Source organism: Amphiura filiformis, chromosome 5 (genome assembly GCF_039555335.1).
Source record: "Amphiura filiformis chromosome 5, Afil_fr2py, whole genome shotgun sequence".
Classification (NCBI taxonomy): Eukaryota; Metazoa; Echinodermata; class Ophiuroidea; order Amphilepidida; family Amphiuridae; genus Amphiura; species Amphiura filiformis.
This window is the reverse complement of record NC_092632.1, coordinates 24788703-24801060: the sequence shown is the minus strand read 5'-3', so window position 1 is coordinate 24801060 and position 12358 is coordinate 24788703. Positions and strand designations below refer to the sequence as shown.

Below are 12358 nucleotides of genomic sequence, written 5' to 3'. Positions count from 1 at the left end.
ATTCCCCAGGAGGCGACTTGTTGAGTATTGGCTGGGGAGGCAGAATTTAAGTGGCAACATATAAACTCTGATTTCCACTCTCCCAGTGGTACATTTTAGATTGAGTATAAAATGAATCATGGGAGTATTCCGTCCTTCGAAGGTGAACTTAAGTCGTCGAGCCCAGTCCGTGTACAGAGGGACATACATCCGTCCAATGATGTTTGGATATTTGTAGCGCGCAACTGAGACGTTGTGCACTGCAAGGTTGCCGGCCTATAAACTAAATTGATTCTTACCCGTATAAACAGCAGCGATATGGATGGCGGAAACCTTCAAAATACGTCTAAGAATACGCCTAAGAATACGCCTAACCTTAGACGTCTAAGATGCAATCTTAGACGTCTAAGATGCAATCTTAGGCGTCTAAGAAATTCGCGGTAGACAAATCAACGAATCACAGGACCAGAAATCCCAAACAACCAATCATCTTAGGCGTATTCAATTATTGACCAATGAAATCTTAGACGCCTAAGATTTTACACGCCTAAGAATTCTTACACGTCTAAGATTGATATTTTAGTGATGGACGGTATCACCAATGTGATTTTCTCTGAGGACTTGCACAGCAAAATTGATTAATCGGTTTGATTTTGATATGATATGATGATGATGATGATGATTATGATGATGATGATGATGAAAATTAATACACAAACAACAAAGAGGAACAAACATGCCTAGCATATATTTATATACCTCCATGATTCTATTTTTAACATAGAAAATTTGACCTCTTGTCTTCTTGCACTTTGCAGACTGAAATTATGCATATCTGATCTCTTCAATTATAAAAGACGATTTGGCCTTGGCCCGGGGCCTTTGGTGGAAAATATGTCACACGCTGTTCGAATTATAAAGACATAGTTGGTTGACCTTAAATGTGTGTGCAGTAATAACTTGACCTCTGAACGTATTGGATATAAACGCATCATACCGTACACCGTCAGGTTAACTTTCTTGTTGAATGGAGGTATCGGGGTTTCTTAACTGTGTATTTTGGCTCAGTCATAGCATACGTGTTAAGAAAAAACATACGTGAAAAGTGAGCAGGGTGACACCATAGACACGTGCTCTTTGTTTAAACATTACAAGTAACATGAGTGACAAACATTAATGTTTCATATTGCTTGCAACCCCCCTCCCCAATCAATGTTGGAGCCAATACTAGTCCGTTCCTATCTTAGTATCAAAACAACATTGACTGGGTGGGTGCGGGGGGGTGACAATTTCATACTAAATTTAATCCCTCATCACTGCCATCATCAGCACCACCACGACTCTAATAATCATCTGACATCATTTGTATTATCCATCATCATCATCATCATCATCATCATCATCATCATCATCATCAACAACAACAACAACAACAACAACAACACCATCATCATTATCATCATCATTTACACTATGATAGCCACACAAATAGAAATCTTACATTAACTGCAAGTCATCAGAAAAACAAAATATTTAAAACAAATTAAAGTTTTATCAGTTTGCAACAACAACATCAACTGCTAGATTATGTTCAAATGAAAAAAAAAGCCTATTCTATAAAAATACATTGTTCCGCCTGAATTGTCAAAAAGTGGCTGTAAAGAACAAAACAATGGGCCATTGTGCCGAAAGGTGGGAGAACATGTACCCTATCCCCTCCCACCCCATCACCCATTTCTCTTTGGGATTGACGCGGGTGGCTATGAAGAGAAAAGGAGTTTTTAAAAACACACCATCCAGCCATTGTTCGAAATATTCTCTAACGCACAGCGTCCGTTGTACGTTTTGATCGAATTTGCGATACCGTCCATCACTAGTCACGGTCAAATGGTCAATCTTAGACGTGTAAGAATTCTTAGGCGTGTAAAATCTTAGGCGTCTAAGATTTCATTGGTCAATAATTGAATACGCCTAAGATGGTTGGTTGTTTGGGATTTCTAGTCCTGTGATTCGTTGATTTAAGTCTACCGCGAATTTCTTAGACGCCTAAGATTGCATCTTAGACGCCTAAGAATGCATCTTAGACGTCTAAGATTGCATCTTAGGCGTCTAAGGTTACGCGTATTCTTAGGCGTATTCTTAGGCGTATTTTGAAGGTTTCCGCCATCCATACAGCGATGTGATTTTAATGAATATCGCTTTAAAAACGGGTATTATGTAATCGTATCGGTACTGTTCAATTTATGATTGTTTGTGTTCACTGAAAGAATTTTGTTTAAAAAACAACAACAAAGCAACACCAAAATACAAACAAATAAAAGAAATTGTATTGAGTACTAGTCAATTTATGTTTGTTTGTTCGTTCGTTTATTTGTTGTGTGAAGGCAGTGAACCTCCATCTGATTGGCCTAGTCTTGGTGCAATTCAGATCGAGCACGTATCAGTACGTTATGATAAAACTCTGCCACCAGTGTTGCAAGATGTCACTGTATATGTACAACCAGGAGAAAAGGTAAGTATTGAAAAATGTTATTTCAAAGAAAATTTGGTTTCATTGAGGTATATTTACTAACTGAATACCGTGTACTCCTAAAATTGATCTATTTAAATTTTCCGGAAGTAAACGTGTCATATAATGCTTTTAATAACCAATAAAAAGATATCAGCTATATTATGTGAACCACCCTAAACTTGGGCGTATGTTGCAATTATGCTGGAATAACTTTTCGATATATCTTTAGCATGTATTATGTATGTTTGATATATTGTAAGCATGTCCCCTCTTGAAATTTGTGAATCAGGTCGGAATATGTGGCCGAACTGGAAGCGGGAAATCTTCACTAACGCTGTCGTTGTTGCGAATTATTGAGACATTCAAAGGTAAGTGGTTCAAATATCTAATGCTGTTATTGTTACATTTAAATATTCGTAAAATAAAGAAGTTTATAAATTACATCTTTAGATATAATGTTAATTACCAGAAAGAATGCTTTCTTTTTTGTTGCTTTCACGCAGGTAAAATAATCATCGATGGTGAAAACATAGCTTTAATGCCTCTGACGACTCTAAGACAGAGAATGTCAATTATACCACAAGATCCGATACTATTTACAGGAACAATAAGGTAGTATAATAAGTCCCTTTTGTATTGTTCTTGCTACAGAGGGCGTCTGATTTTTTCAGTGAAAACTGTTTTTGCCTTGCACATTGTCGCCACTCGCGTCTACAATTCGCGTTCAATTTTTAACAGTATAGATAGGGACGATACTCTGTTATTAAGCATAATGCAAAAATCACGATCATTAGTCTTTCTTTCTCCCCGTTTATTCTTGATTGTAGCTGGCACCGATTCAAACTTGAAACTTTCTTGCGCATGGTGTCATTTTGGCTTAACAGCCCGCGGGATTGGGTTGATTTTAGTCCGGATCCCATCAAATTCTAATTTGTTGTAAATGTGAAAGTCAGTTTTAGGGTGTCATAATAAGGGGGAAATTGTTATGAAACTCTTCATATAAAGTCTCGTAAGGGGAAGAAAATTGTGTTCTTTATGTGATCTCTACTTCCGATTCCGTACCTAAGACAGATAGTCCATACAGGACCAACGCAATATTTAGCACCATAATCAACGCCGTCAGGCGTTGGTCCTTATAGATCCGACATATCCTCCCTTGGAAAGTCAAGGGAAATGTCAAACTGACTAACCACGCCTACTGACAGCTACCGACGATTTTTAGCCAATCAGATTAGACTTGCCTTCCACCTGCCAACTACTAGCTTCCAGCTTTGGATTAACACCACTATTGCGTAACAATATCGATAATTATATCCATTCATTCATTCAATTTATTTATATCCACTCCGATTGCGATCAATATTCATCATCCACTAATGAGCTTTGATCTGATTTTACTTCTTCACATGGTTACCAAACCCGTGAGTTTGTAGCCAATTGGGCAACTTTTAAAGATTTTCCCCGCGACTTTTGACAATACCTGTCCCATAGAAACCAATGGTTAAGAAAACAATTGGGCAACTTTTCAACATTGGCTCCCGCAACTTCGGTAGTTTACTGTCCGGCATAGAAATCAATGGTTAAAGACCCATCCAGTTGACCAGGCAAACTTACAAGGGCAACCCAATTAAGTAGGCTTAAAATATAATCAAGTCAATGTTCACCTCTACACCACCAAACTTTACACAACTCCCAACTTAATATGTTTTCCAGATATTTGGAACAGCCTTTAAGATAAAAATTGGGCGACTTTTCGATTATTTGACCCGCGGTTCGGGCTGAATTGTTCTTTTTCAAGTTCTTCACTTTGAAGGTCGTGCATATTATACAGGTCTTTTGGTTTGGCCATCGTTTCATTTTATCATTAGGCATCAGTTATTATTATTTTTACAATAATTTTACAATAAACAGTGTGCACAGCGCAAAATTCTTTAACTGAGTAATAGCAGAGTAACAGGTAGAGCTCAGTAACAGTTAGATGACTCAGTTTGCCATTTTGCCCTCTTTTTTGCTGGCATGTGTTTCACAAATTGTCATCAAAATCGAAACTTATTACCTTCGTTATTATAACCATAGATAGTCTCCTTCACTATCTATGTTATAACATCCAAAAGGCAGGACAACAATGACACGATAATTCCGCAAAAATATGCATCTTCGACCCTCCTTTTCTAAAATTGTCTGACTGATTCGACCCCGGAGAATCAGAGTTAAAATCTATAGACAAAAAGGCCCGTAGGTGAAGAAGGGGGGGGGGGATTTGATGCAAAAAGTGGTCTACATCCACCTGAAAAATGATTGAACAGTTGAGCAAAAAAAGTGGTCCATTTGTTAATTTCAAAAGTGGTCTACATCCACCTGCAAAAATGATTGAACATTTGAGCAAAAAAAGTGGTCCATTTGTTCATTTTTTTTACATTGGACCTTGTATATTTTTCATCCAAGAAGTCAGTGCACTTTTTGTCGATGGGGGAAGGGGGGTTGCGTCGCACCACCCGCATCACTGAAACACAAAATGTTCACTGTAAAAACTGTGTTTAGCGATTAAACACTTTTCTAAACACAATTTTGCCACCACTTTGTAAACAAAAGCTAAACATCGTGTGTCAAATTTCTCAACATTGGTCAATGATGATGTTTAATTTCTAAACATATGACATCCATATTCTAAACATAACGTTTCTAAACACATTCTTGCCACCACTTTCTAAACACTGTTTTTACAGTGTATACAACATATAGTGTGTTATGTTAATAATATGCTGAATCATTGCTCTATTTACACACTACAAGGCCTATCGTGCTTAAATATAAACATTTTGATCTAGTGTCTGGTCTTTTGGTGGATTTGAGCCTCGCCTCACACACCGACATCGCCCGGTTAATTACATTATACAGCAAGATACACTGAAATGAATACACGGGATCGATACACGTGGATGTGCTATGCACGATTGGTATTCAGACGATAAATCTTTGGATACCGGGTTTGAAAATGATGAATATCTCCCGTAAATGATTTCGTATAAAGAAACCAGATGTGGTTCCTTGCACTTGAATATATATTTTTAACAGATATGATAGTCGCTGGCTTGCGCTTTGAGATACTAGCTTGCGTCTTGAGTCAAAAACTGACAATAATTTTGCTTTATATGTGCCGAATTATATAGCGCAGTGTATAGGCCAATCGTGAAGGTAGTCTAAAACCATATGACCTATGGTGTACCATGCTTGACTAACACACAGCGAGGACAGTAACCGGGCTAATCGGGGCTATTGTCAGTAGCCTTAGTCAGATGCATACTGCAGTTACTGTCCGTTTTCCTATACACAATACACAGTGCTCTTTCCCATTGACGCGTGACCTTTACAAATAGCCCTACGTTAACAGTATGGGGATATGACTAGTTAACGTTGCTGTGTGAAAAATAACCGGCCAATATTAAAAGTACTCTTCTAAAGTTCTAGAAAATATAGTTTTTAACATGTCCTAAATTTTTAGCTAATTTAGATGTTTGGAAATATTCGTACTTTGGTGTTTTAGTTAATGTTATAGGTAATAGTACATTGCCTAGTTAACGTCGCTGTGTGAAAAATAACCGGCCAATATTAAAAGTACTCTTCTAAAATTCTAGACAATATAGTTTTGTAACATGTCCTAAATTTTTAGCTAATTTAGGTGTTTGGAGAGGGTCGTACTTCTGTGTTTTAGGAAGGACATGTAAACGACAGATAACACCAAAAATATGAAGAAATTATTTCCAAACCATGTTAAGTCAAAAATCATTATGTTGCTCATTTTCAAGAATGCTGGTTTACAAAAAGCACGCCATTGTCTGGTTTCGTGAACAAAGCCACACATAACATTGTTTCCTTTCGTTTCCTTTATAATCGGTTACCCAACTGAAGCTATGAATACCAGCTTTATTGCGATATCGCACATGAAAACAGTCACTTGTGCACAACCAGAGAAGATCCGATTTAATCAGTTGAGCTGTTTCAATGAGTGTTATCTTGGTTTAATAGCTTTTAATGGGGTTAAGTCCTGCAAAGGTCGAGATGAATTCTACTGTAGACATGACTGCATCATGGTCCTTCGGCTCTTATGCGACACAAAACTATTAAACAGGTCGATATAAAATGGCTATGCGTGGCGGTGGATTTAACCTACCATGGCGATTTCTGCCATGAAGATATCGGGGCGATGACACTGTGCCTCATACAGACAGACGGCTGCCAAAAATTGATAAGCGAGGAAAGAATCGCAATTTCAACAGAGGCCATCTTAACTTTTGTCTTGTCTTTCCTTGTCTTGTCTTGTTTGTAACTTTGAAATAAAAACAAAGACCAGGAAAGTATTGCAACGAAGAGCCGCACACCGACACCGCCTGGCTAATAATTATTTGGTGGAGCAGGGACACTAAAATGAATACATGGGATCGATACACGTGAATTGCTATGCACGATTTTGATATCAGACGAAAATCTTCGAATACTGGGTTAGAAATTGATGAATATCTCCCGCAAATGAATTTTCTCAAGAAACCAGATGTGGTCTCGTACACACGAAAATACGTGTTGAACAGATATGATAGTCGCTAGAATGCGCTTTGAAAATTGGCCGTGCGCTTTGAAGTCAAAATCTGACCATTTTATATTGCGTTGGTCCTGTAATACCCTGTGTGGACTACAGCGTGTAGTACAGCTGCACTCACTGTAGGCAGTATAAAAGTCGATGACCATTGACCTCAATGGGGTATACAAGCTTATTCACGCACAACCAAGATCAATTACCCGGCTATTGTGAGTAGCCTTAGTTATGTCCCTCGACTAATTATTAGTTCTAAAGAGCTTTAAAGGTTTGAACCAAATGGCTAATCGTGGCTGTGGATTCAACCTACCATGGCGATTCCTGCCATGAAGATATATAGGGTCGATGACACTGTGAACCGTTGCCACGGCTCCGTTAATGCCCCTCGGTTAAAACGTGAACACCGTGTTGATTTTTACATACATAGGCCTACTATACTACATACATACTACAACATTTATAAAGCGCCTTTTCAAGAAAGTTTCAAAGCGCTGGTAAGCAAAACACAAAAGATCAAAAATATAAACATTAAGCAATAATTGAATATAACAATGGTTATTTTACTCACTTGGTTATTTCCAGTTGGATTTTAATAAATCAAATTTCGGTTCCAAATAAACGGTGTATATAGCAACAGTGGCGTAGCTAGGGGTTGTGGCGCCCAGGGCTATGGATGCATAATGGCGCCCTAACCAATTCTTGAAAATTTTGCACAAATCATAGGGCATATCACTCATTAATTTTGGTTAGGGCTATAATGAAGTTGAATATCGGTCTTAAATTGATCTTTCCAATGATTTTGTGCTGAAATGCGCGCAAATTTGGCCTTTCGTCGCTATGAGGGGGCAGAATCGATGCTGAATAAGTCAATTCGGCGCCCCTAAGGGTTGCGCCCAGGGCACGTGCCCCCTCCGCCCCTCCTCCCCCCTCGCTACGCCAATCTTCCAAATTAAAATAATGTTATTTTGGTTTTAATAATGTTATCATGGCTAGTGACCATGGTAAAAAAAAAAAGGTAAGAAAAAGGAAAAAGAAAACAAACCTAGAATCATACAAATGACTTTTTATGAACACCGATAGGCCTATAGCAAAAAATTAAACTCGATAGCTCGATTTACACTGGTGAGCGACCTCAAAAGTTTGTATTGCTTTGATCTTGCTTCTCAAAATCAATCGATTGAGATACCTAGCACTTGAGATGGCTTGAGAGTCCCAGTTATATAATAGATGTGGTTAAATGATGGCCCAAATTATGGGCGGGGCAATTTTCCATATTCGGATTCATGACGTGGCTCATCAACTGGTTTCGTGTGGTCACTGTTTATTATAATGAGAGTGCACTGCTGGGGGTAGCGCACGGATCTATAAGGACCAACGCCTGACGGCGTTGATAATAGTGCTAATTATTGCTTTGGTCCTGTATGGACTAAAGACAGATAATACTAATGTACTAATGTTTCCTGTTTGCCAAGTAATTAACATACCTCAATCCTTATCCTTTGGTTAGACTAAACTGGGAATGGTAAAGGCCAAATATAAATATTTGACAATTGCTAGGAAATAAGAGTTACATTCGGTTCGTCCCATTTGCTTTTCGCAAAGTAGGTCTACTTGGAATTTCATAGCCTTTTGATGTATTATTGTGTGAGCTTTTACAGCATGGAATCATGTGAAATGTATATTGTAGCAATTAGTGGTAGGTTATTTCATAGTTTGACTAGACTGTCATGGGTATGGGACCAAGACCTATAAGAACGATATATACCGCAGTTACGTCGACTTCTACATGTTTCATGCAATGACAATTACCCAAACATATAGACTGTCCATATTATGTTTTCTATAGTACTCATTTTGATTTAAGGCCATATTATAGCATTTTCTGAGGATGAGGAGAACGCCCACAATATTTTTTCAAAATTCTGTTTTTTACATGATTATATTGTACTTTATTCAACTAACATACCCTGCAAAAACCAAGACTCTGGGTGCTGTAGTTTTGTCAAGATCTGAGATTTTGAATAAAACGCTGGAACCGTCGTTTTATTATTACGATGGAAATATTAGTCGAACGCGTACATGATGTTGATAACACTGAGTACGTACATGGCGTGCGGGACGGATATGCACATCAAAGGATAGTACCGTAACATAACCGATGGAGTGATACACATTGGCAACATCAGCGCTGGTAGTAAATTTGAATTTTCTTTGCTTTACCTCAGTTGTTCGGCTCAAAATTATAAAGGGACATATCTGATAAAAAAAAGCTAACATTTTATGGCAAAGAAATACTAATATAGTTTGTATGGAAATGTTATATTATGGCTTTAACTTTCTACACAGGACAAATTTGGACCCAAATAGTAGCAAATCGGATAAGGAATTATGGAATGCACTAGAAATAGCACAACTCAAGCCTATCGTTTCTGAATTCGACCTTGGCCTGGGTAAGGCTCTAAATTGACCATTAAATGTCTTCCTGCATTATTCCAAAAATAGTTTTATTTGCGTTCAAAACAGTAGTATCAAGATTTTACGCAACACATTTCATAATTATAATTATTTGGATAGACCTAAACTGGTAATACATTGTAAGATTGAAATTTTAATATTTTGAAACTTACTTGGAAAAGGGCACAAAAGAATACAATTGGGTATTTTTATATGATGTGACAATTAACTAATACTTAATATCAGCATAAGTTTAATATCAGCATTTGCACTCTGGATTTAGCAAACACTTTTTTTTTCTATTTTAAATTTAACATAGAATATAGTAAGATAAAGAGTCAATACTCACAATGAAAAGTGGCGAAAGTGCATTTTAATATTTGACCAACATTCTAGAAATAGCCAGTGTGAGTAGAATATCTGTTTCTGGAAAGAAATATTTCACTTTTAATTTAAGAATGATACACTTAAATTTTATATTTCTAGACACTCCCGTATCAGAAGGTGGTGAAAATTTCAGCGTTGGTCAACGTCAACTATTTTGTTTAGCTCGAGCTTTTCTCCGGAATTCCCGCGTACTTATCATGGACGAAGCCACGGCCTCCATTGACTACAACACGGTATTATAAATGCGGGGTTTCTTTTAAATATATTTTTGGCATAAAATAATTCACATGACCTAGAGACCCAGAGAAGATCTTCTATGCCTGACCATGTAGTTATGATTTTGGCAGAATGCCGAGGAACGATTTGTGTGTTTGATAAACTCATGTTAGGCATGAATTATTTTGAATTAGAGATCAGGGATTAGACGGTGCGGTACTATACCAAATCACTACGCAAAAGGTGCTAATGGTAATGAGTTCAGGTTAAAAGTAAGACAATGTGGTGTCCTTAGGGACTGCTAGCATCTTAACCACTAAAAAAGAAATTATACAAATCAATTTCACATGAAAGCAAGTTTTAAAGTTCACTAAAATGGTGGATAATTAAATAAATTATTATATTGTTATTCTTTTCAATTCAATTAATTCAGGAGAAGTTACTGCAAGAAGTTGTTGCCTCCGCTTTCGAGGACAAAACTGTGCTGACAATTGCTGTAAGTTTGGCAAGAATTGTCGTGCCACTAGGGTAACCCCCTAGAAACCTAGTTATTATTATTAAAATATTATTATTATTATTATTATTATTATTATTATTATTATTATTATTATTATTATTATTATTATTATTATTATTATTATTATTATTCGTTTTTCTTTCAGCACCGAGTGTCCACCATACGCGAATCAGACACAATATGGGTTTTAAGTAATGGTGAGCTCATTGAATGCGACAGCCCTGGAAATTTACTTGCGAGAGAAAGTTCCGAGTTCTACTCCATGGTTCAAGCTAATAAATAAGCTTATGATATAGTCTATGTGTTGGTTAATGTTAATCTTGCAGTGTTCGTACTTAAGGGGTGGGGTATGAACGTTTGGACAGTATTTATTGTGGGACATAAGAGCACATCAGACATATCGAATTGCATTCTGAATACGAAGAATGTCCTTCTAATATCAAATAATTTTGATTTTTTGAAATTCGCAATGTAATACACATTTTATGGCATTTTGATATTTAACAGTACTCGAAGTTAACTTTATAAATCTGATGATTTATACTTAAAGGTGGGATGAAAATCCGACGATCAATTGAAACTTTTGACCTTTCGTATTGAAGATATGGATTTTTTCCCCAAAACACCAAAAAAATTAGGTCTTTTTGGGAAAAAATCCATATTTTCAATATGAAAGGTCAAAATTTTCAATTGATCGTCGGCTTTTCCTCCCAGCTACATACACTTTAAAAATATGTCATTAGATTTATAAAATTTACCTCGAGGACTGTTATATATCAAAAATGTGAAAAATATCAAATTTTAATAATTTGTCATAAAATTTGTATTATATCGTAAATTTCAAAAAATGAAAATTATTTGATATCATAAAGAAATTCTTCGTATTCAGAATGCAATTCGATATGTCTGATGTGCTCTCATGTCCCACAAAAAATACTGTCGAAACGCTCAAAACGCTCATTCCAGCTCCCTGAATAATTTTACATCAAATACACTGCGGCAAATGATTCTGTCAGTACTATTGTATAGACCCAGTTTGTAAAATAGCGCCCGTCCACAGGTCCACGACGGACTATTTTGTCATTGGACGACGGACACCTTGAAAATGTTCCCAATATTATTAGTGGCGTACCGACTGTCGAAATGCCGGGACAAATTGTTGATGTTCATCTTCCATTTTGACACACCTACCAAAAGAGAAACATTATGTAAAAATAAGCAATGCTAGCAACAACTTGGTGTAAATGTCATAAGTCAAAGAAAGGGGGTTCAATCAAAACTTACGAAAGGTATGTTACATATAAATTTATTCCGCACAATTTGATACCTCATTTGTCCAAATCGACGCAGAATTGGTGACACAAATCCACAATGACCTTTTGAATGCAATCACCTCAATTTAAAAAAACAATTAAAGCATGAGGGGCTTAGATTCCTATCAAAGTCAAAGTCATACTGTTTAGAGAAATTTTGGTTCCTTAAGCTATATGCATGTTTTCCCTATATGCCTTCTTAATGCTACACGATGTATTGTTGGTCGAAGCAGCCCAAAATAATTATCATTATCTAAATCAATGTATTATTGAAAATTGACGTGTTGGAAAAAGTTCATTCTACTAAACGTATACTTTGAAAACCTGCTTGATTTATATTGTTGTTAATGAGTTATGTACGTTTTACGAAAGAACCACAGGACCTACAA

At 36.7% G+C, this 12358-nt stretch overlaps 1 protein-coding gene across 1 annotated transcript in view; it reads left to right on the top strand.

The window, feature by feature from the left end:
* Positions 1-10939, top strand: part of LOC140152084 (ATP-binding cassette sub-family C member 9-like) — a 38538-nt gene extending 27599 nt beyond the window's left edge. The window contains exons 26-32 of the mRNA XM_072174383.1: positions 2364-2491; positions 2781-2859; positions 2995-3103; positions 9429-9532; positions 10023-10156; positions 10573-10635; positions 10802-10939. Coding sequence (XP_072030484.1) covers positions 2364-2491; positions 2781-2859; positions 2995-3103; positions 9429-9532; positions 10023-10156; positions 10573-10635; positions 10802-10939 — 755 coding nt within the window. The remainder of the gene's footprint in view (positions 1-2363; positions 2492-2780; positions 2860-2994; positions 3104-9428; positions 9533-10022; positions 10157-10572; positions 10636-10801) is intronic.
* Positions 10940-12358: the final 1419 nt, after the last annotated feature.